The sequence below is a fragment of the Falco punctatus genome, assembly GCF_963210335.1.
Source record: "Falco punctatus genome assembly, chromosome: 1".
NCBI lineage: Eukaryota > Metazoa > Chordata > Aves > Falconiformes > Falconidae > Falco > Falco punctatus.
In genome coordinates this window covers 49307826-49332515 of record NC_137580.1, presented here as the reverse complement: position 1 = coordinate 49332515, position 24690 = coordinate 49307826, and the positions used below count along the sequence as shown (strand labels likewise).

General features: G+C 38.7%; 2 protein-coding genes across 4 annotated transcripts in view; one reads left to right on the top strand and one right to left on the bottom strand.

Annotated features, from left to right (window-relative positions):
* Nucleotides 1–2797, bottom strand: part of ACOX3 (acyl-CoA oxidase 3, pristanoyl) — a 50103-nt gene extending 47306 nt beyond the window's left edge. The window contains exon 1 of one of the 2 annotated variants that reach the window (XM_080373455.1): nucleotides 2657–2797. The gene's annotated coding sequence lies outside the window, so the exon portion shown is untranslated. Of the gene's footprint in view, nucleotides 1–51; nucleotides 2432–2656 lie in introns of those variants that run through there. The other variant, XM_080373454.1, reaches the window with a different exon arrangement.
* TRMT44 (tRNA methyltransferase 44 homolog) lies at nucleotides 2759–21540 on the top strand (the record flags this gene model as incomplete). Of its 2 annotated transcripts, none has more annotated exons than XM_080373458.1 (11): nucleotides 2759–3197; nucleotides 5689–5806; nucleotides 6463–6682; nucleotides 7929–7997; nucleotides 10754–10861; nucleotides 12287–12358; nucleotides 15568–15674; nucleotides 16348–16531; nucleotides 17197–17587; nucleotides 18482–18598; nucleotides 21089–21540. In XM_080373458.1, 11 exons carry the CDS (start codon nucleotides 2759–2761, stop codon nucleotides 21319–21321), a joined length of 2058 nt encoding a protein of 685 aa, XP_080229584.1. In that variant the 3' UTR covers nucleotides 21322–21540. The 2 variants fall into 2 exon arrangements, with proteins under 2 accessions (XP_080229584.1, XP_080229585.1); XM_080373459.1 differs by lacking the exon at nucleotides 2759–3197 and adding an exon at nucleotides 3600–4951.
* Between the last annotated feature and the right edge of the window lie 3150 nt (nucleotides 21541–24690).

Genomic DNA, 24690 nt, shown 5'->3' with positions numbered 1-24690 from the left:
ATTGCAAGAAACAAATGTCTGTATAATTGTGCACATTTGCATCTCCTTTACCTAATTTAATCTTGCCCAGAACTCGGTTAGCTCCCACAGATCCACATGGCTACATGAGCGCTATGCTACCTGGGTATATCTGTCCAGGCCATTAGGAGTACTGCAAAAAAAAAAAAAACGGTGGCTTTGCATAAGCGAAACAAACACACCTCCAGCCCTGTATACTGTTTCAGTGCTTTGATACAGTGAACATTTAGAATTGTGAGACTAGAACAATATCAGCGCATTGTCCATCATTAATAGAGAAGGCAAATGAAACAAGCAGGAGGCCCTCTCTGCAAGGAGTCTGTAAAGGGTACAGATTAAACCTGCATAATTGAAGTCAAATAAAACTATTACAATAGTGACTTCAACAGAACACATAAAACTATAGAGCTTTTCTTTTACATAGATGATGCAGCTCTGGAAAATTCTCTTTAAGTGTCATATTGCCATATCAAGTATAAATTCAAAGTGAGAACTTTGCAACCACACTTAAAGCTTCACTTCTCCTTCTTTCTTCCCTAAAGTTTAAATTTTCATTTCTGTTACGTATTGCTTGTAACATTTTTAGTTTGTCTTTCCACTAAACATTTTTTTCCTAAATACTTTCTTCTCTGCTGAGTTGACCTGAGGGTCTTGTGATCAAAAGCAGTAAGGCCCCATGGAGTCCTGCTGGCATTTTGTGGTGTACATCTATGGATCATGCAAGCGCACTGCAAAAAGTCACAGACCCGGCTGGATTTTATTATCAGTAGGTGCAATTGCACTAGTTTTGGAGAGAAAGAGAATCGCTTTGCATTAGAATCTGGCCCAAAGATAAAAGGCTTATTCCTCTGCTGCTTCCAGAAGCAGATGCCGGAGTACCTTCTGCTGCTACCTGCTCCTAATGCACCCAGCAATTTCTGTCCCTTCATGCAGATAGAAGAGATCAGTGTTATGCTTGTGAGATGCAAAAATAATCGGGCGGGGGAACAGAAGCTGGCTGCATTATAACAAGGGGACTGGCGTGAAGAAGCAATCTCACAGGTCCTGGGAGGACATCCAGGCCCAGGGCTGGCCAAGGGCTCAGTATGGACTATGAACTGTATAAAGTAGTCACGAACTATGAACTGTAAACTATGAACTGAATAAAGTACAGAAACAAATAGTTTCTACTTTGGCACTCTACTTTTTCAGTCATGTTTTTTTCCTCATCATCTTGAGGTACCTCCCTACTACATTTCTGCTAACGTACTCCTCTTATGGAGGTCATTTCCTAGTTCTGGACAGTATAGACATAGTAGAAGACGACTGCAGCACAGCATTTCTGCACGTGACTTCCAAATTGGTTCTAGGAAGGTGCAGTTCTAGTACTGAGCAACAGGTTTGGAAATAGAGAAGGGGGGAAAAAGGGCATTGTGAAAGAGCATTTCAACCTGAAGCCAAATAAACAGACATTACTCTTCTAACTGGAAAACAGGTAAATCAAGCAGAAGTTCAAGGCTTCTGGCTCAGAACAGAGAAAAATTTACACGCAAATATTGCAGTTATTGAACCTAACTTTATTTACATAGCAAATCAGTAAGATTGCTCAAATGAGAAAAGTGTTCACAAACAAAGGATCCTGTACTTCAAAAAAATGTACAATTTCTGTCTTCACACAATGTTTTAATGTAATTTGGTTCCAAGCAAATATCAAAGTGATCCAGAAACTGAAACAGGCAGTTACAATAGGAAAGTTAACAACTGGCCTAAAGAATAACCTCAGTGTTAACTTCAGCCTTGTGCTGGTATTTCAAAATCTGCGTACAGATGTGGCAGTAAAAAAATAACACATGTTATTTTCAACTTACTGAGAAATGCTGAGTTGAAAACCTTTTTAAGTGGACAATGCTCCTGCTAGTTAATTCAAATTCATGCCTGGACAACAACAGTATCTGAATCGCGAGGGAGTATTTCAGTCAGCAGTGCATTACCATCAGTTTTCTGGCATGATGACACAGCTCAGACACATGGCAGCTGCCAAGAATAACGTATTGTACCCTTATTCTGTCAGAAATAGCATTACTCGCAAACGTAGAGCAGACAGAAAATAAGAAACACTGTGACAGCAGTTGCCCAGAGGAAGACACCACCGGAGAAGCTAAAGGCAAGGGAAGTAAACCTCCTCTTTAAGAATCCTTTGAGGTTTCATTGCACAAACCGCTATGTGAGCTGCCTGAATTCAGGGTGGGGCCTCGCTTCTGCTCGGAGGAAAAAGTACAGTGATTTGTTTCCTTGAAAAGTCGGGCAGCGGGAGGCCTGCCAGTCCGCGTTCCCGGGTTTCAGCCCGCTTTCAGAAAGGTGTTTCTACGCTGAGGTACGGCCGCCCCTGTCACACCGACACAGGCCTTTTTCAAGCAAACGCTACACACGGGGTACAAACCCAGCAGCCCACACTCGCTCCTGGGAGCAGGCGGCCCCCCCGTGCAGCGCCGCACCGCAGCAGTTCCCCGCCGCGCCCCGCAGGGCCGGTCCCCGGGCAGGGCTGGCAGGAGGCGCTGCCCGCCCACCCGCCCCGGCGCCGTGGGACGGACAGCCCGCCTCCGCCTCGCTCGGGGCTCCGAGGCCACGGCCCGGGGTGCACCGGGGACGCGGCACCTACCTGCGGCCGCCGCCGTCCCCGCCTCAGGAACTGACGGGAGCAGCCTGCGACGCGCTCCGCCTCCTCCCCCTGCGCGGCGGCAGCGGCGGTGGCGCGGCGGCCATGGGGCCGGTGGGGACGGCGGCTGTGCGTGATGGCGGCGCCGCGCTGCCTCACGGCTTCTGGGCGGCGGTGCGCGTCTGGCTGGAGAAGCCGCAGGTGGCCAACAGGCGGCTGTGCGGCGCCGCCATCGAGGCCGAGGGGACGGTGCCGCTCGGAGAGGGCGGGGAAGCGTCTCCCCCCGTCGCCGCCGCGTGGGGAGGCGGGAGCGGCGGGGGCGCGGGGGGGCGAGCGGCGCCCGCTGGGGCTGCGGAGCTGGGCCGGCTCTGGAGGGAGGTGTGCGGCCAGCTGCCGGCGGGGCACGGGCACCTGCCGCCGCCCCTCACGCCGTGGGGCGGGCCGGGCCGCCGCCCCGAGCTCCGCGCCGTGCTGAGGACGCTGCTGCCCCGGGGGCGGCCCGCCGGCCTAGCCGCTCCGCCGCCGAAGGAGCTGGCGGTGCAAGGTGAGCGGGAGCGGGCCCCGCGGCGGCGAGCGGCGCGGCCGGGGCGCCCCAGGTGCCGCGTCCCTTGCAGGCCTGTCGCGTTGACTCGCAAGAGGGGTAAACACCACTTTTTTCACTGCTTGTGTGAGTGCAGGTGAATTTTTGACCCTGTCCTGTGCTTAGATTTTTTCTCTCTCACTTTTGTCTTTGTTGTTGTTGTGCTAGGAAGTGTCAGCAGCTGAAATACAAATTACGGAGGTGAAGCACCTGCAGGACTCTGGTTTAAACAGCCCCTGCTTCGACGTTAGGAGATCATAGTAGGGGAACAGCTGATGTGTTATGTGTAAGGTGCTGCTGAGGTAGGGGAAGGACTCAGGGTTGCCAGACTTCCCCCTGCTCCCGAGGAGGAGGTATACAAGATGTCTCATCTTTTTGCCTTCCTTAAAAGAAGAGGCAAGAAGGACTGTCATCATGCAAGCTGCTGTCGTAAGCTACCCACACAGGAATGCTGCTTGCAGTGCAAACCTAATTACGGGCTTGTAATGAGTGATGGGTAGCCTTTGAAAATGCAGAGAGAATGAAAAAAAGTAGACACCTGTGGCACCTGCCTGGCCAAGTTGAACTGTTTGTGTCTACTTCCTTACTGTTCAGTATTGTTTAAAAATGAAGCTTGACTAATTTTTGGGTTTGCATTGTATGATGGTAATATGCTGCAGTAAATCCTACTATAGAGAAACATAAAGGGTAGAGGTTGACACCTTTTTAAGATGAATTTCGGAAAAAGTGTCGATGTGGATTAAATTCTAATAGTAATGTTTTGAAAAGAATCAGAATTCCAGAAACAGTTACATTTACAATGCAAAAAGACCTATAATCATTTATGGGGGACAGCTGACTTGGGATGACTTGTGGCCTAGGATTCTTACTCTGATGACTTCAAAGAAAGTATGATGCCCTCAAAAAAAACAACCAACCAACCCACAAGTATATGTTGCGGGTTTGATTTTGTTTTTCTTTTGATGTTAAGGTGGTCCTGAGCTACATCTAGAAAGCCTATCTGTAAGAAAAAGTCTAGGAAAATATTTTTTTTATTTAGTATGTTTATATTAAAAAAATGTTAGAGAGGGGTCAGCTAAGGATGGGCTGAGATAGCAAGACTTGTATGGCTGATTACTCTTTCCTGTCTCAGCAGATTTTGGAGTCCATTGAAGTTTGATTACTTAGCCAATATAGCATTCTTAGTTGGAAGATTTGCAGTTAGCAGAATGTTTGCTTTGATGGTGATTGAAAAATGATTTTAAAAAATGAGAACTTAGTAAGTTATTCTGAAGCAAGCATCCTGGATAAATAGCTGAAAATATTTTTGCAACTGGCTTATAAATTAATAATGCATACAAATCATATGACATAAGGAATATAGTAAATGTTTTAGAGTCACTTTATAGAATGTATATAGGGAAGAAATTAAGATATTAAGATTTTCTAAAAAAACAGTATGTGAGTACTACGCTTGATCATGACATTCATATTTCAGTGCAGTTGCCTTTCTTTTTATTTGTAAGTTATTTCAAAAGGACATACTCTCCCTCTTTCTGTTTTCACTTGTGTAGGAGTTATGGTACCTGCATGATATTAGAGAATGAAATGTGACAAAAATTGCAGAAGATCTACTTGAAATGTGGTAGAGGCACTCAAGTGTGTTGACAGCTGTTTGCCAGCCCATCTCAACTCTTCCAGAGTCCCTAGTGTTTGGATGTAAATGTTTTACTCTACGGGTGATAGATACCATTAAGATCAGCAGCCTGGTGTGCTGAACATAGCTTAATATGTTAACACAATACATATGCCTTCACCTAAAAACAGGTCATCTTAGGTAGTTTCCTTCAGAGTTGAGAGATCCTAATTTAGGGATAGATAATGTGGTTTTTCAGTGATTAATCCAGGAACCCTTAATTAGGAAAGCTGCATGACATTAAAAGGGAAGTGTAGTTATACTTAATTATAATCACAGAATAGATTCTATGTTCGAACATGGCGAAATTGATAGATAGTAATGATGTTATCGATTAGTTTTTAATATTGCACTGACTGGTTATCTAATATTGGGGTGATACGTAAGTCTCTGTTAATTTGGAATGTGCTTCCCAGGACTACACATATACTGTGGGGTAGGGGAAAGCAGCACTTTTGTGCTAAAATCCCCCTCACTGTCTAGCTTTTACATTACTAAAATAGTTAGGTTTAAAGAAAATGAATATTCTTACTGGTCAGCCTTAGATATTTTGGAAACATGCAGCAGAATGCTAAATTTTAAAGAATTCAAACAGTTCAGTAGTTTCAGATGTCAGGCACCCTGAGAAACAGATCTGTTTGTAGCATTATGGTTCTTCCTGCGTTGTCCTAGATCTTGCCTCACTAGTTTGCACTAGTAAAGAGACTAAAGTTTATTTTGGTGCTAGCCAGGATGATTTGCACCATGGAATAATATATCACTGTTTACATATCTTTTCAGATATTTACAATGGAACTGTGACCTTTTTGCCTTTGGAGGAAACCAGTGAAGGAAAATACCAGATTAAAAAGTGCAATATTTATCAAATTCAACTTACACATGTAAAAGATGAGGAATGGTAAGTGCTAGGAGTGAGAAAAGAAGCAAACCCTGAGTTATTGCAAGGATCACACCATGTTTTAGTATTTGTACCGACGTGATTTGGTTTGTGTAATTTTCTGCTTGATTAGTAAATGGCAGTAGTGGTGTGATCTTAATGCAATGCGAACCTATTGAGCTTCAGTCATTGAAAGGTAGACCATTGCAGCTTGGTCCTGAGCACCTGAGGGTGTAGCTCTAAGGAAATATGAGTCAAGTTAGAGGTGATGAAATAATGAAATATGCCGACTGGTATGTTTTCCTCCTAAATTTTCTTGTTGTTTTCATTAGTTTAATGAAGTCAATTTTACTAGTTAGTGTTTGGATATCTTGCTAAATCAGGTTGTTCATCATATGTGAGTCCTCAGTCATTATGTTAAATGCAGCATGGACACTCATGTACAGTGTTTGAATTGGCAGATAATGAGCTGTCTAACAAAATTCAGGGGAGACTGTTCAGTAACATCACTGTTTTATTTTACTTCTGGTTTTGTGTATCACATATTTCCTTATTGTCCAGCCTGCTTTTATACCTCTGATCTGCTGATCACTTAATCATTGTTTTCTCACTCTTTGAGCTAGCTGTTGTAATGAAATACACTCTATTTATACAAAGTTTTTATTTTATTTTTAAAGGTCTGTGTCTATTGTAGCTCCGTTTCCAGAAGACTGGTTTTCAGATGGAGTTGCATATCCCAAACTAGCATGGCTTGGAAATGAGCTTTTGTCCAAACTGGCTAAATGGTCTGTGGAGCAAAAGCCCAGTGAGTTTAAAAGTACACTCTCGCTCATTTCTGTGGCAAAATACAGCGAGGTTTATCAAGACCTTAAGGAAAAATACAAAGAGATGGTAAAGGTAAGTTTAGCAATAGATGCAGTAATAATATGTTTTCCTATATTTTGGTTGGTTGTTTGGTGAAGCTGCTTCTTTCACTACATTTTTTTTTTTAATAAAAGAAGCAACTGAATTGAAATGTATGTTTTATGGTTTCATGTTTTGGGGTTTTTTTCTGTGTATGTGGAGAAAAAAACAATTTAGTATTTGAAAGAACTAAACTGGAAAAGCAAGATTTAGAGCCAAATTCACACTAGATACTTGGAAGAGTTAGGTTTTTTTCAGAATGCATTCCTTCTGATAAGAAGCAAGCAGTAGGTTAGTGGACATAAATACTAAGTCATCCACACTAGAAGTCATAAATAAAGCACCTTCTTCTCCAAAACCTGATTCTGGAAATAGCACTGGTTAGCAAGTAGGTTAATTTTCCTATTATTCTCCTTAAATTTGGATTCTGTATTAATATGTGTTTGAGTTAGACAAGCAATGTTGTAAAATAGTTTTATTCTGGGGATCCCAAAAAATGACAGTGATCATCTTGAGTGCTGTATGAAGTAATGCCTATATCCTGACTCTAGCTACAAGCAAAAATATTAGTAAATGCTGTTGTAAAACTGTGAAAGTGTTGAAAAGTTTTACTGCTGATAGTTCTGTACTAATAGAAGGATAGAGGTGAGAGGAAAGTTGGACTTCTGGCTAAGGTAACAACGGTTCAGTCTTTAGCTCAGCAGTAGAATTAGCATAGTGTTGGGCATTTTAAACTTTGTTGCAATTCCTTGTTGACAAACTAGGGATAATACTGCTGGTTTCTGTCTGTTTCAGGTTTAGATTCTTCGTTCTGTTGTGGCAGGATAATTTTATGCCTGCTAAGTTGTGAAAATAAATTCACAAATGTTCATGTTATCAATGTTGCACATAACAGGAATAATATAAGCTTTTTTCTTCTGAGAGAGTTAAGCAAAAGGATGCATGCTTTATTGCAGAACAGGTGCAGCAGTTTGCTTGTGACCTGCACGTATGGAGCAATAACATTCTTGGAAACGTTGATTGGGTGACAGCAGACATTTTTTATGCCATGATTCTTTTGTGTGACTTACAAAATCAGTCTTTATATTCTTTGAGTATATTATTTTATGAGGTTAAAATGCAAAATTTGCGAAATGCAGAAACCTATTGAAGTGGATGGGTATCCAGATCACTTTAATTGAGCACTTTTGGAAATAATTTCAGATGGTACAGAAAATAATTTTTCTCTTTTTTACTGAAGGTGTGGCCTGAAGTGACAGATCCTGAGAAATTTGTTTATGAAGATGTTGCCATTGCCACTTACTTGCTGGTAGGGAACCTCTTTGCCTAATAGCATTCTGTAAGGTTCTGTTTCCCAATATTAGAAGCTCTCCAAAGAAAATCAGTATTTTCATTTTATAGTTTTTGCAGTTTTCAAATAGAATGACTTGAAGTGATTACAGACATACAAGGCAAAAGGAAGGGGGTAGAAGAAGGGTTATGAGTTTTCTGGGATTTGGATTTTTTCTTGCTTTTGCTTTCATTTAAGCAGAGAGAAGAGTTCTTATTACAATGTTTTTAAGCCCACCTTAAACCAAAAGTGAAATTGATGTCTATAACTATTCAAGTTTCATTTGGGATTTCAGGGATTTACATATAATATGTCATTAAAGGAAGTAGGCATTTTATAACAGATTTGGAAAAAGAAAAAAGAATGTGACACAGCAAAGGGAAGTAGGTTAATTTTTTGTTTTTATACTGCCCTATACCACAACAATCAGGACAATAACAGTGAAGAGTTTAGAGGGCTACTAAAACTTCTCAGTGAAGACGTGATAAAGATTTGCGGTCCTGTCACAGGAGCTTTGACCTACACAGACAAGATCTGATATTTTTTTTAAGTGATAAAGTGAAAAGCAATGATACAGCAGAAAAATAGTGATTAGATGGACTGATTTGGAGATCAAAAGCTATTGTTTCATACGTATATCTACCACTTGCTAATTTTATGCTAAAGGTTTTTCACTGCTGTACTTTTCCCTGAGAAAAGTTCAGCTTAAATCCCATCTTCAGATGCAATAAAGTCAACTGTAGATGGTAGGAATGCAGATACGTGCTTGATGCAGTTTTCTAAGGCACCTGCGTACTTCAGAATTTATGAAAATTCTGCTACCTGCAGTCACTAAAAACTTCAGATTTTTAAACAGCATCAAAATTTGTCACTGTGTAGGCACATACTTTTGACTGCTGTCCAGAGTGTGGTAAAAACAGGTCTGCCTTAAAGGGTAATGTGGATACCTCTTACATCTTCTCTAAATCGGTAAATGTAAGTAAGGTGGCTTGTTTACAGAACTCATTGAGGGCCAGTTTATTTTGATGGTTGACACAACTTAGAACCCCAGGTTTTTTTTCCCCGTAAGGATTTTTAAAATTATCTGAAGAAGCCTGACTGACCTAGGCCACTCAAAATCTTGATTGTCATGTTGATGTGACAGAATTTTTTACATCAGAGAAATGATTGTGATGAAGTGGTCAGACAGTTGGACGAGGTGATTGTTGTAGATCCCTTCCAACTGAACCAATCTATGACACTGGCTTGTGGAAAAAGCTATATATTAAACTTATCTTTTACCATTTTTACCACCGTGATATTAGATGTTGACAATTGGTTGTAGCCCTCAGAAAATTCTGTAATGACAGAATTTTTATGCATTAGTGTTAGTTTACAGTGTTAATGTGTTTTAGCTGACGTAAGCAGTAGTTTTCAGAAAGTTATTAAAATCACCCAGTGGCTTATATAAATGAAAGCTTAAAGTATGCTATTAATAACCTAACCTCATTGCAAAAATTTCAGGTATCTTTATGATGGTATATAATATTTATTTAGATTAAACATTATTTAGAAGTGTGTTAAACAGGTGGTTAAGAAAAGGTGGGCCCAGTGTTAAATTTTTATGGATTTAAGTCATCTACATCTGGCCTCATTTTACTCAGCAGTCACATTACATCACCTGCTGTCTAGGCACATACCCAAAGAAGTAGCTATTCAGTTTGTATCATGAGAAACTCAGCAGGGGATGGAGGATAGGTGTGATGTGTGTAGGAGGTGATTAGGGATTTCCAGGATGCAGCCTAGGGTGCAAAAGTGCAATGATTGGTACGTTTAAAAATGTAAACGTAGTTTGATAATCTCATGGATTATCTGCAGGTTCTTTCCCTCTAGCAAAACTGACAAATTAACAAGTAGCAATGTTACAAATATTAATTTTTATGGTTAAATACTCTTGAGGACTTTTGTTAGTTGCAGTAAAGTAAGCGTGCAGAGTTGATGAATGTGTGCTCTGTAGCTTGTCGTTGAAGGAAAAAGAGTTTGACGGTAATAGGGACTAATCCATGTCCTGCAGACAAATGTCCAATTAGTAACTAACTATGAACCAACTATGGAAAAGTAACTACTTTGGTACATAGCAGGGACTGTAATCGGGCTAAAAGTCCCTTTAACTGATGCAGAATTTGGGGCAGCTGACTGTTGCCTTGTTCAGCAGAATGTGATGTTACATATACAAACATATAGCAAACTGTTTACAAAGAACATTTTTGGTTTTGTTTTCACTCTGCTACCAATTCTTTCTTTAATACAGTTGGATGTAAATGCTTCTGTGGTGTTACTTGCAAAGACACTGCTGATAGTTTACTTGCTACTTCCCTTGCTTCCTCTGTTCATCTCTTGCACCATGTGTTACGGTGTTTTGTATATGTTTTTTACCACTTAAGTTCAGTCCAGCCCAGGATTGTGTAGCCTTGATTAATTTCAAATTGCAATAACTCAGAAGGGTGTGCTTAGCACTTGGAAAATTACTGATATTTCTGCAACATAATCCCTGCCGCTCGCCATAAACAGTTTTAGTGGCTTTGGGGTTGGGTTTTTTTCCCTCTCAAGTTGTTTTCTCTGTGAATACAGTGAATGTTTTCTGCCACATCTGCATTCTCTTCCAGCTTTCTCCTTACATTTACAATAACCTTTACTGATTTCTTACAGGGAAGCTTGAGAGCAGAAGTCTAATATGTTTTGTTTTCTTGTCTTAGATTCTTTGGGAACAAGAAAGAAAGGAAAAAGCGTTGACCAAGAAACAGTCATTTGTAGATCTTGGATGTGGAAATGGTTTACTGGTTCATATTCTAAACAATGAAGGGGTAAATAGAGTGCTTTTTAAAATAATAAAAAATAGAGGTAGCCAATATTTTTGTTATGCTTTCCTTTTATCTGGCATGTAAATACCCAAAATTCAGTTAATTCATGTCGCAAATAGGATTTTGTCACTCTAGTTACCAGGAGAAAATCCTAGCAGAGCTTTAGAAACCTTTCACTTATCTATTTTTACTGGTGCAATTCATTTCAATTCAAGGCTGTTTTTTCTGAGGTAAGAAACAAAGAGGGAAAAGAAAAAGTAACGGTGTGATTTCATTATGCTGTAGACAAAGGAAAAAGGAATGGGGAATCTTAACATAGAGATTCTCACAAGATTTTGTTCATGAACTTAACTTTATAGAAATTTAATTCTACTTGTCATGTCCTGAAAATGGTGGGGCTTTTTATCTTTAAAAACAATCCTGGATTTGTTAATTTGTGCTTTGAGGAGTGGCAACAGCAAAATTTGGTTTCTTGAGGCATAGTTTCTGAAACAACAAAAAAAGGTCAGTGAGATTAAACAAAACCCATTAAAATTGGGTCTGTCTGTTTCAGAAAATTGTATTTTCCACTTCTAAGAGAACGTTCTAAAATCTATAGAGGAAATTAACGTCTCCTATTAGATCAATGAATGCTGGGGACTAGGGGCAGGAGGGAAGTTCCAAATTCTCTTAACAGAAGCACTTTATCCTTGTGTGTCCAGAAAAATTTATCTGAGATGCTGTTTTTCCTGTAGACGTTTCTTTTCATGCATCATTAGGTCATCATTGCTGTAGCACTGACAAACATTGTTGACTGTAAAAAAATCATGTGTGAGAGTTCTATGAGCCTTTTTTAGTAATAGACTTTGATTAGTTCTGCACAAGGTTCTTAAAGTTCAGAATCTGTTACTTATGCATTCTTTATTTCTTGTTTTAGTTTCCAGTCCTATTTCCTCTTCTCATCAATTTACACAGGGGAAAGTGTGTTTGGACTCCAGCAGCCTAATTGATTTCAGTATTTGAAAGATGGTTCTCCAGCAAGGACTGTTTAGGGTAGCACTCTTTTCTGAGCCCTGTGGGTGCTACAGTAATATTTGCCTTATGAAAAGTTTTGGTATTTTAAAATCAAACAAAAAAAACCCCACTACCTCTGCTTTTACTTTTTTAGAGATCCAGATTTTCAAGAGCAGTTTCAATGGGTGTGCCCAGATAAAATTTCAAACCAAATATATTCTTAATGTTTCCTAGGCTTTCCCTTCATATTTAGAAGGGAAAGAAAGGATTAGAAGTATTTAGCTTCTGCCTGAAATGGTGAAGATGTGTTTTATTCTGTCTAAATTTTAGTATGAATGAAATAATAATTGTTAATATATACATTTAGTGAGCCTGTTTGACAATTTCTGCTAAAAATTGAACTTCAAAATGATACTTTTTGTTCAAATATTTCAGCATTCAGGTAGAGGAATTGATGTGAGGAGAAGGAAAATATGGGACATGTATGGACCAGAAACTCATTTAGAGGTATTATGCAAATGTATGTAAATCTTACTGATTTATAATTTTATTCATTTGTTCATTGCTTCATGTTGTGTTGATGTAAATGTAATCAAACATACTGGGTTACAGACAGTTGTCTAAAGTGATCTGTGGGTTTGGTATGATGCCACCCATATGTCTTATGTGACTGTAAGTTGTAAAGGGAATTACGAGAGCGTGCTATATCGTACCCTTGCATATTTGCAACTTCCTCATTTTACAGCTGAGAAGACTAGCGTCATTTCCTACTGCGTGTACAGGGAAGCATAGCATGAAACAATCTTTGATTTTACTGGAAGATGAGTATTAAGCAGCTTGCTTTGCACCACTGTACCTCATAAAAGATACTATATCCAAAGTTGTGACTAGTTTAGTCTTGAGAGTGATTCTGACCTTCTAGTGCTATGTGCTGTTCTGGGGAAAAAATTGTTGAACCTCAAAGGAGCCAGTACTCTGCCGTACTGACCTTGTGGTAAATAACTGCAGTAATAGCCTTCAAAAAAATGAACAGGAAAATTAGTCTGAAAGAGGGATTATATTTCAAGTTCCACATTAGCATTTTTATGAGAACAGGAACAATTCGAGCATAGGAACATTCACTTGGTCTGATACTTGTTAAAGTGTGGTGCTGATGAACAGTTCCCTTTGGAAGTGAGGTGTTCTGGTTTCTTGTTCTCTAGACTCCTAAAATTTCTCACTCAGTTCTCTCAAAAGTTGTCAGTGTCCAGTATATTAAAAGGATTTTCTACTTGTAGTTATTCTTTAGTAGTTTTTTTAAAAAAGTTAACTCAACATATCTCTGAATACTAACAACTTACATCAGAAAAAGAGCAGCATTTTTCACAGATGGGAGGTGGAGCTTTCACAGTCTTGGTGCAGCCTTTTCTTTGCCACCCTGCCATTTTGGGTACAGATGGCCAAAACTGCCAGATTCCTTTGCTGCAGTCTGCAACCAGATCTTAGTGACAGGCTTCATGAAACAATCCAAAATATCAAGCTGCGGTGCTCATTTGTTCCTATTGTACTATATTAAGTCACTTTTGATCATACCAAACAGCATCTTCTCTCTTCCTTCATGTTATATATTCCTTTTTCTGCCCATGTTTCTGTGTTGTGGAAATCTTTGAATTTTGTATATTCATTTCATATTAAGGTCTGGCTGTTTAAAGTTTCTCAGTTTTTTTGACTCTTAGGGAAACTTGTGAGCATCAGCTGTCCCTCTCTGCACCGTGAGGGAACAAATTAGAAAAGGATAGGTTTTATTTGTCTTTTTTTAAAAGAAAAGGAGAAAAAAAAAAGAATTCATAGAGAACAGTTGAAAAAGCCAGACAGAAACAATAAAAATATCAAAAATATGCATATAAGGAAAGTACTAATTTGGGGGGGGGGGGGGGGTTACATACTCTACAGGAAGGCTGAAATGGTTTTGCAAGGCTTCTGTAGCAACAGGAGCCACAGAAGCAAGAAGGCACCTGCATCCAGCCTTTTGTTACCCTTGAAGCTAATTTTGTTTTGATCTTTACTTAAAAGCTTGAGTTGCAGGATGGATATTGCCATCTGTGACATATACAGTGCCAATACTAACAATATAAATGAATGTAACAGGTGTCATTCGGCATCGCCAAACTGCTGTCAGGCAGGGCGAATACACATTTCATTATGAGTGACTGTCAAATTGTGGAGTGTGGCACTGATAATTCATGCTATGCCTAAACTGAATGATCAAAACTGAAATGTAATGTAGGAGTAACTTGTTTAATCAACCATAAGAAAACACTTACCAAACACTTGATTTAACTAATCTGCCAATCCATTAACCTGCCAAAAAAAACTTTTTTACATACATTTTCTAGGAACACATATGCAGAACTAAAAATAGTCAGATATGTAGTATTTACAGTGAACAATAATACACTGTACTGATACCTAAAACACCTAACGCCGCTTTCTGCAGAGAGGAATTGGGGTGTAACAGAGGTAATCTGAGATTTCCGAAATTCCCTAACAAGTGTTTCTTTGTGGGTTTTGGGTGTTGGTTTTTTATATATATAGATTTCTGTACAGGTAGTGCTTTACATATAATTGTGAATTTGGAGCTCATAAAACATTCATTTGGTATATAAAAAGAGAGTATGGCATAATTTTTAGGGCTTTTCCTAACGGTCTGTGGAGATTAAAATTTAATTTTTTTCCACATCTGCCCAATAATTATTTTGAGATTTATAGATACTTTTTTAGATAATAGTGTGTACTTCAGTAGTATCAACTTTAAGTGCTTTCTTTGCTGAACTTAGTTCAAGGTAAGAAGAACATGTGTGTGAGTTAAATGTTAAAGGCACTCTAGAACTTAAAATTTAACCTGTATGAAGAATTCATACTGTTTGGTGATTTTGGTTTTAAGGTGGTTTGGTTTTTGGGTTTTTTTTCTTATAGAATTCAGCATAGAATATTTTTGAGGCTAATAACTATTCTGTGCACCAATGTTATGTTGGGAAGACTTCTCTGCTGATGTCTGCTCAATCTATATAAATTGAATTTCCATGAGGCAAAACAGTACTCTAAAGGCCACCAAAGAAGCCACCTTTCTCTGAACTATTGTTTCCTATTTTTGCTCCTGTTTTGCATGTATCGTATGGTAGCCTTGACACAACTTGGAAGGGGATCAAATGGCAACATAAACAAGGAAAGTGTTGGGCTGGGTTAGGTTTGTTATATGTGAATTATAGGGTGTGAAGAGTGGTGTTATGTATATTAGGATTTTATTTGGGAAGAGTCTCTGAAGGAAGAACATAGTAGTGAAGCTGTGTTCTGGTTAATTGCTGCATGAGTCCTGGGAGCGTAAGACGTAGAAAATTAAGTGGCTTTCTGAAAAATTGAGTCCAGAGAAGGAGAACAGCAAGAAATCATAACGCAATGTATGATATTTGTTTACAAATATTTAGGGTGACAGATATCTTAATCAGAATTATTATTCCACTCTTTGACTAACATTTGTGCATAGCTGTTGCTAAATTACTTTTTTGTAGCTATAAAAAATTACTACCTGGCAGAAGTGCAGACTGAGGAAAACGTTGGTGTCTGTTCTCATTCACCTTGTATTTGTCAGCTTGTATGACTTTAAATACATTTCATTTGGTAATAAAGCACTAAGCAACAATATAAAGAAACTTGTAATTTATTGTTTGATTTTCTAGGAATCTACAATCATGCCAGGTGACAGTCACCTCTTTCCAGATACTGACTGGCTCATAGGAAACCATTCAGATGAATTAACACCATGGATACCTGTAATTGCAGCTAGGTATTTGCAGAGGGAGAGGAGTGGGAGGGAAGGAAGAAAAAGAACAAAACCCAAACGGAACAAACAAACAAAAAAAACCCAACCAACCAAAAAAACCCAAAATAATTACTGATGTGGGCTTGTTGAAAACTGTCGTCACTTTTACAGCTGCATCTGTGGTCCTTGCAGGGCCTGCTGCTTTTGATGCCAATTGATTATTTTTCCAAAATGTTTCTCTTCCTGTGGAGAAGTGTAGATGTAGTATTTTCTTTCTCAGAGAATTCAATACAACATTTTGCTTTTGAAGTGCAAAAACCAACTAATTTTTATTCCTTAGATTTGAATTTGTTTGTTATTTAGTTGGGGGTTTTTGCTTTTTTTAAAATAAAATTGCTATTGGTTCTGCCTTTCCTTGAACTGTTGTGCTCTTCACAACCAGCTGCAATAATTTTGTATCTAGTTTCTGTCCTGCAAACCAATTTGGCACAGTAATTTGCCATAGCAAATACTTTGTGAAACAGTATTTTTGATTATGCTAATAGAGCTACTGAAAGAGGAACATATAAATATTATTTCAAGAAGTTCTGGCACTTAACAAAAATGTCCATTATTGCTTGTATCTTGTGGGTTATCTGCTGAGTATGTGTGTTTTCTGAAATGACTTCCCTTCGGCAGTTTGTTATCTTTCTTGTAGGTCTTCCTATTCATGTTGCTACTTTGTGCTGCCATGTTGCTTCTTTGATTTCCATGGAAAATACAGCCGAAGACAAAGCAAGAAAACTCAGTACAGAGAGTATCTTGATTTTGTTGCCCAAGTGGGATTTGTATGCGGCTTTGATGTGGAAGAAGATTGCCTTAGAATTCCATCAACAAAAAGGGTAATTTTGGACTGTGTAGGGCTTTTGTCTTTTTTTTTTTTTTTTAAGCTGCTAGCTCTCTGAAGCAGATAAATGTTCATTATTATTGTTTGTTCTTTTTATTGTAAGATCAGACTACAGTCAGTTGCATTACTTGAGACAATATGCTCTGAAGAGAGACTAAAATTACTTATTGTTTTCTTGGGTGTTCTGCTCGTAATGTCATAGGTGCAATCCTAAAGACAGGAAAGAATGGAAGTTTTATGATTATTTGTTGCCACCCTATGGGATGGAAAACTTACAAAACTTATTTTTTTCCAGCTGCCTATGTTGCTTATTTGTACTTAATTTGGCTGTTTTTCATGTTGCATGAAATTCAAAGTGAAATGTTCTCAGAGTAGGAAGAGGTGTCCAGCTTTAGTTTTTTATATAATCTGAGGGTCAGGAACAATCTTCCTGCTCTGTGTGGCGTGATGGATTATGGTTTGATTACTGGATTTCTTCTGTGGCACCAATATTTGAAAACTAAAATTAAAAAACTGACAAATGTCAATAAGCATTGACTTTGAATGGGTATCTGCTGTAGGTAGATTTAGAAGCCTGTGTAAGGTATGTGCAGACTTGGGGGCTGTGTGTAAGTATGGGACTCTGTGTAAATAGTGATTTGCGTGTTTCTGCTAAAATAGGTAAGCCTGATTGGAAAAAATAGGACCTATCCACCTACAGAACGTGCTCTGATTGACAAGCAGATAACACAGTATATTAATAATCGTCAGACCTGTGCTGTGGTCATGTGTGACAGAAGAGTTGGATTTAATCATAAGGATCACTCTGATGATGTGTGCAAAGAAGCACGCTCAGAACTTCCTGAAAATGAGACTGAGACTGCTGGTACAGTTTGGATGCCTAAATTTCAACCCAGAGAAAAAGTAGAACAAATCAGAAATTGTGCTTCCCTCCCTCAGGATTTTGTAGATGATGTGATTCTCAATGTGGCAAACCTGCTGTTAAATGCAGTCCCCCAAAAATCATGTTCTAATATGCTTGGCGGGAATACAAATACCTGGAATCAAGGAGGTGAGATTGTATGTCCTTTACATTATCCTTTGCTTTTGCTGGTAGAAGATGTCTTTTCCAATGAATTTACATAATTAGAAGTTTAGTAAGCTAAATAGATCTTAGGAAATACCAAGAACAGTACAGTAGCAATCAAAGGCTTTTTTTCCCGTCTCTGATTGCACACTGGGATGCAAACAAGGCATATAAGATTATATTGAAACTGGTGTGGGGTTTTTTCCCTCTTCATTTAAATACTAGGACAGAGTCAATTTTTATTTAAAAAACCCAAAGCAAACCCAGAACTCCTCCCCATTTACCAAACCAGAACACTTTACATCTATTAAGTTTATTTTTGTATAGGCACTTAAGAATTAGCTCTAATTATGTAAGAACTGTGTGAGAAGTGTTTTGAAGTGCCGTTTGGTTATGATATGATGAGGAATTTTTAGTTTAGTCTTAGGAAGAAAAAGAATAGAATTTGCTGTTAATTCAGTTAGTTCTCACTACTACCATCTTTCCATTTTCCTCCACCTGGTTTTACTACTTACTGTAGTTTGTCATAAGTTACTGGTACAGGAGATCCTTTAAATCATTCTCTCTTCTCTCTAACTACATGTAAATTATGCTTATCACAAGGAATGTTATATGCTACTGTAAAAAAAGCAGGGAAAATAAAAAAATACGTCTTACTGTGGCTATTCTGACTTGAGTGCTGTAGAATGAAAGCTGCTATTTTACAGATAATAAACATACACAATACATATCGTGCATGATACTGGGAGTACAAAGTTGCTGCAGTCCTGGTAGATAATTCACAGATTCTGCTCATAATCATTAACTTGTATAGAAGTTAAATTTTCTTAGGATTTTATATATATGCAATTTTAATAGCTTCACCATTATTTATTGCAGAAAGCCTTTCTTTGAAAGAAGTAGCAGAACACTTAAATAAAGAGACTTTAAAAAGACTAAAGAGTGAGTATGGAGGCCTGCAGACACTACTTAAGAACAATCATCAGGTATTTGAAGGTAAGGAGTTTTGGTTCTTTGTTTTGTTTTTTTTAATTATGTTATCTCCTCTATATGCAGTTAAACTCAACTGAAAAATTACTATGGTGGTGAATTTTTTAACTGCTTTGCATACCTTTGTGGAAAACTGAATATTCTTTATGTGCCTATTGCTCGAAGATACTGTTACTAAAGCTTTTGAATGAGATCAGTAAGGCATCTTATCAGCAAAGCGTTGTTCTAGACTGACTGTACCTGAAAAGACAAGTCCTTCATTAAAGTGGCTAATTTAATGCTATTGCTTGACTTAAAGACTAGTTTTATTTTTCCTATGAAGTATATTGATGATTTGGGGGCTGTTAAATGCAGAGCAAGTTCACTAAAGCATTTAAATGAGACTTTGTCTGGCCTTACCAAGCCCCACAGTGTAAATGCCAACACAAACCAAAACTAGTCTCTGTGAGAATCTGTAACTGTGGGGCTTGATGTGTAGCCTGTGGTGCCTGGCCGAAAGAACTCAGTAGCAAGTTTCTGTGATTGGCTGGATTTTTTGGGAGCTGGTTTCTTCTTCCTATTGTACTGTGATGGTGGTGTCTTTTGTGTGGTTAGTTTTTGGTGTGGGTTGTTTGTTGGTTTTTTTGTCAGTGTGGAGTTTTGCAAAAGTAAGGTTAGCTTTGCAGCAATACAGGATCTGCAGGTTTTTACCAGTATTATGGCTGCTTCAGGCTTGGAAGTATGTTAACTTCTTGTGTCCCGACAGTTCTACATCAGCTGTAAAATATTGATCAACTCATGGATGGCAATGAGAATCCTGAGAATGCAACCTAGTTGCTTCTAGTGGTTAAATTAGCCGCTTCCAATTAGTTCAGCTTCAACTAATGATTTCTGTACACTTGGCAATTATAAAATGTGCAGCTATACTGAAATCCTTTTGAATTACCAGCTATTTAAAAGAATTGGTCACACTGTGTTCATTGTGTGTCTGAATTTGATTTCTTGTCATTAGGGCCAGGTGGAATAGATTTGCATCTTGTTACATGGAATGAGCATTTTAATTTGACATGGATGCTGTCTGCACATTACTTCTGCAGAAAGACTAGGGTTAAGGCTGGATCTTTCTCAGCAGTATACATCACATGGGAACTCCCTGGGGCTTCAGTAGAGACCATTTAATTCTTCCCTGAAGTAGCATGTCACGATGACAAGGGACTGTTGCCAGCACGAGGTCTGGAAGGATATTGTTCATGCCAAAGAGGAGAGAGAAGAACATGGCTTCAGCTCTTCTGTCATCTTTTCTGAAGTGTTTTTCTTTTAAAGACATGGAAAAGAGGGATGCTCGTGTGCACACACACACAAGAAAGGTCTTAGAGTAACTGATCTGTGGCAGTTTCTTTTGGTCAGGCATCTTATCAAATATGGGACTGATTTTCTTTTTAAAAAAAATGCTTGATCATAAATAGCACTGTATCTGCTGGTTTTAGTTTGAGAGAGATTTTAAAGCTCTGCTGAACCCACTTCTGGATTGGCTGTGTGTGAGGTCAGATCTATTTGTGTATCACAAGGAAGCCTGGAAGGATGGATTCATTCAGGCCTGAGTGTGTGATATTAAGCTTTCACTGGACCCGTTACCTTTTGAATAGTGATCATCAGAATGCAGAATGGCATCAGTTAACTACTCCAAGCTACATATATGTGATATAGAAGGTATGATTGAAGCAGAATACGAGAACAGAGCATAGCCAATCTAGAAGTGCCAGATTATTCCTTCATTTCACTGTGGTCTTACATCTATGTTTTTTCTTTCTGTCTTAGTAACTTCCTTTTATTCTTTTTTGCTTACACATTTAAGGAGTTGATAGAGATTCACAAATGTGTTGTGTGCAGTTTATGGAACTAAACCAGCAAACTATTTAAAAAAAAAACAACAAACAAAACAACAAAAACAACAAAGCACTGAATCTTTATTACACAATAATTCACTGTTGATTCCTATGAAGGACTACACTTGTAGTCTCTTTGATGCAGTGTATTTTTGGGTCAGTGAACAATGGTCTTTGCAAGAGCATTTCTGTGTAGTGAAAGTAGTAGAAGAGCCTTACTAGATTTTTGCTGGTAATCACATTTTAAATGTGGAACAATAAATTTTTGAACACAGGAAGGATTACAGTTCTTCTGGTTGAAACTTTTTTGTCAGTACTTGCAATCCAAATTCCGAGGATTTTAGTCTAAATGAACTTAACTGCTATATTCAAAACAAATAAACAAACCTCTACAAAGACGACAGTAAAACATCTCACAGAGAAATGGATCAATTCTTCTTTAGACCATATCTGTACAATCTTGGTTTGTTGTGCACTTCTATTTCTGTACAAGTAGCACATTTGGTTTTGCCTGAGTGATCCATTTGTAGAATATGTATTTAATTCACAGAATGTCACTATACATTTTTTCCAGTATAATTCCCATGCCTGTCTATTAACAGCTATATTTTTGTTTGTTTTTAAATCTTAGTTCTAAATGGGAGAGTTCATATTCGTGACTGGAGAAAAGAGAAACCATCAAGGAAAACTAAGCCTGAAGTGAAACGACGCCTCTCAGCTGAAGCATTTAAAACACGTCTCTGTTGGTTTTTCATTCATCATCCTGATGGCTGTTCCTTGCCTTCTGAATCTTGCCCATATGCTCATGGGACTGAGGAGCTAAGGCAGTCTCAGATTATTAAAAAGAAAAAACATATACAGTAATGAAATACTGCCACTTACATTTAAGTTTGTGTACATAACTGAATCTGATTGTCTTCAGGACTGCCTAGTGCATGAAAAACTGTATGATTTGGAGGGGGTTTTGCCATTCTTGTGTATCTTATTTTCCACTTAGTTACAAGTTTGCCTGTATTTTTAATTCTTTATGGTTTTTTTTATTAACATGGAAAAGGTATAGTAAAGCATGTATATACTTCTGGATTTTGTCGTGGCATGTCAACATAAGTTGAAAAGCTTTAAAAACCTAATTTCCTAAAACACTCTTCATGATCGTCAATCAGACCAAATGTACATGATGCAGCATTTTCAAACCCTGAAAATTAGCTGTTTTGTTCCAGATTTTCCAGGAGAATTTATGGTTTCTTGTGACTCACAGTGACTCTTGGGAGTCAGAATTGGAGAGACTTCACTCTTTCCTGACCTGAAAGCTTTGTCTCCACGTTACTATGAAATAATACTACATAGTACCATTTCTTTCTTGGTCAGACCCTAGTCCTCCTTTCCTTTTCTTTTCAAAATGAGTATTGGTTTGACGAATAACTTTCTAGGAAATTATTATGGAAGTTTTCACATGTAGGTGTTGGGTTTTAGGGCTTTTGAGGCCAACCTGTCCTTTCCCTCCTTTTTAAATAAGGAGTAATAGTAGAAAATAGTAGAAAATTTATTTAATAATACTGGAATGTTAAGGTTTCTGCTTCTTCGATAACAAAGGAATGGCTTAGCACCTTGAGCAGGTTATGATTTTCTTTGGTAGACTATTATTTTCTTTAAAATGTTTAACTTTTAAATGCATATCCAAAGAAGAGCAATGAAGCTGGTGAAGGGTCTAGAGAACAAGTCTTAATGTGGAGCAGCTGAGGAAGCTGGGGTTGTTTAGCTTGGAGAAAAGGAGGCTCAGGCTCAGAAGAGACCTTATTGCTGTCTACAACTGCCTGCAAGGAGGTTGTAGGAAGGTGGATGTCAGTCTGTTTTCACAAGTGACAGGCAATGGGATGAGAGGAAATGGCCTCAAGCTGCACTGGGTGAGGTTTAGATTGGGTATTAGGAAAAAAAAATTCACGTAAAGAGTTGTCAAGCCTTTATCAAGTCTGGGAACAGGCTGCCCAGGGAAGTGATGGAGTCACCATCCCTGGGAGGTATTTAAAAGACCTGTGGATGTGACGCTTATGGACATGGTTTAGTGGTAGACTTGGAAGTGCTAGGTTAACAGTTAAGACTCAATGATCTTAAAGGTCTTTTCCAACCTAAATGATTTTGTGATTCTGTGAACTTAGCAGAAATTCTAATAACTCAGTGACAGTCATTGAACTAGCGTCCTAATTCATATCTGTGAACAGCTAAGTACTTGTAAAGTTCAGAAACTGCTGCACCAGCTCTGAGACAAGGAATAATGTTTGTTCTGGCCTAGCCTGTATACGGATAGTGTATCTCTGATCTACTGAAACAAGACTTTGATTCCAAATCCTACTGAAGAAAGAGCAAGATTTGAAAAAGTAAAAAAAAAAAAAGCGTTGCTAAAGAAGAAATGTGGAGGTGAGAGCAATGACATAGAAACTGATTGCAGGACAAAGAGATCTGGGGATAAGAGAGAATAAGCCATGTGAGAACTCATGTAAGAGCGCAGGCAATCTGAAGAGCAAAGGAAGGAAATAATTGAAGACAAAGCAGAGGGAAAATGAAAGCACAGGAAACAGTTTTCAAAACGGTTCCAAAGTGACTTTTCTCACACCCTAACTAAGCCAACAGGTTGCAGTCTGTTGCATGCAGAAGCAGCAGTGTCTAAAACTGCTGATAGGGTGGGAGCAAGGGACTGACTCAAAGTGCTGCATGTTCCCCCTTCTCCCTTTACATTTCTCTTCTGATCCTGGAAGAAACAGCTCTTGCTAGACAACAATGACCCTGATGATTGCAGCAGCGCCTTACTCATGGATCACATATCCTGTTACCCAATATTAGTACAGCTGCCTGTAAAGAGGAGCTGTGGTGGGCCCTGAGCCTTTCTCCATGGCTCTGGTCTGCAGTGCTGTATACCACCACATCCCAAATATGGCACTAATCAGCACTGTGTTGCAGACAGTACAGCGTTCACACGTTTTGAAAAGAGATGCTGTCAAGTGAATCACATTCTAAGGGGCAAGTTGGATGTAGTCCAGTTAAGGTTATTGGACTAAGGGAAGGAGTAGTATAAGGCAGGCAAACAGCAGCACCTATGAAGCAGGGCAGCACAGTAAGGGAACGCAGTTTGTAGTGTAATTACTGTTGTATGGATCTCAGAAAAGTATTTAGCTGATTGAGGGGACAGGACTTGAGAAAAGCCATGGAATTGTATAAACTCGATGTGGCCTTAGCCTTTGTTTGGCTGTGTACAGAGTAAGAAGAGTTGCCCAAGATGCTTATTTACTGTAACGTACTGATATGTTTGATGATGAGGAGGCCCCTGTAAAATGAAGTTCATGCAGTCTCCAGATGGAGATTGTTTCCAGATGGTGCAAAGAGCAAAAACAGACTTTCAATTCTTTTCCAGTCATTTGTGTCTTCCCTAATGATTCATCTTAGGCTGGGATGTGTTTGAATTGACACAGGTGATTTCCTGAGTTAGAGTTCACCTGTACAGCCCCCGAGGGGGGCTTGCAGGAAATCAGGGTTAAGAAGCTGGAAGAAGGTTGTTTGGATTATTTTTTTTTCTTCTTCTGTCCAATTTGACTCATTGAAATTACAAATATACACATGATGGGACTAGTAGATTAGTTTTAAACTACTTTTTTTTTTTTTTAAATTATTTGTGCAATGCTATGATAGCTAGCATAGCATAGGACATTACTGTAGTACAGTACCTCCTTTGTATAGACTCTGTTTCTGAACTCACCAGCATGCAGATCTGACAGAGGTGTATGATGGCTGTTCCCCTTCCTGTTTGGCATCGCTGCAGGTGGTAAGCCAGCCAGCAAACCTCCTGTAATTACAGAAACTTCCCTGTTGTTTGGAGAAGTGGTAAGAGAACATTTTTGCAACCAAGTGCCAGCCTTGTATAATTCTGCATTTAAATGTGAAGGTAACAGCTGAAGTCATAAAATAGCTCTACTTAATCTAAATGCTGTATCTTGCTTTTTCAGTGATACACAGTCTGAAAATGGCATTAATACAATATTCAGCTTTGGCAATGGATGAAGCACTATACAGAGTAAGAATCAGTTTCACTCTTGATAAAAACGCTCTTGCTCCATGAGGTATTCAAGCATAAAGTTTTATTTGTTCAGGTGACACTGTCATTTTACTACTTAGTTTATTAGCATCACTACCTGTTAGTTAATTTGGCTTTATTTGAAGACTATTTTATAGAGGGAAAATATT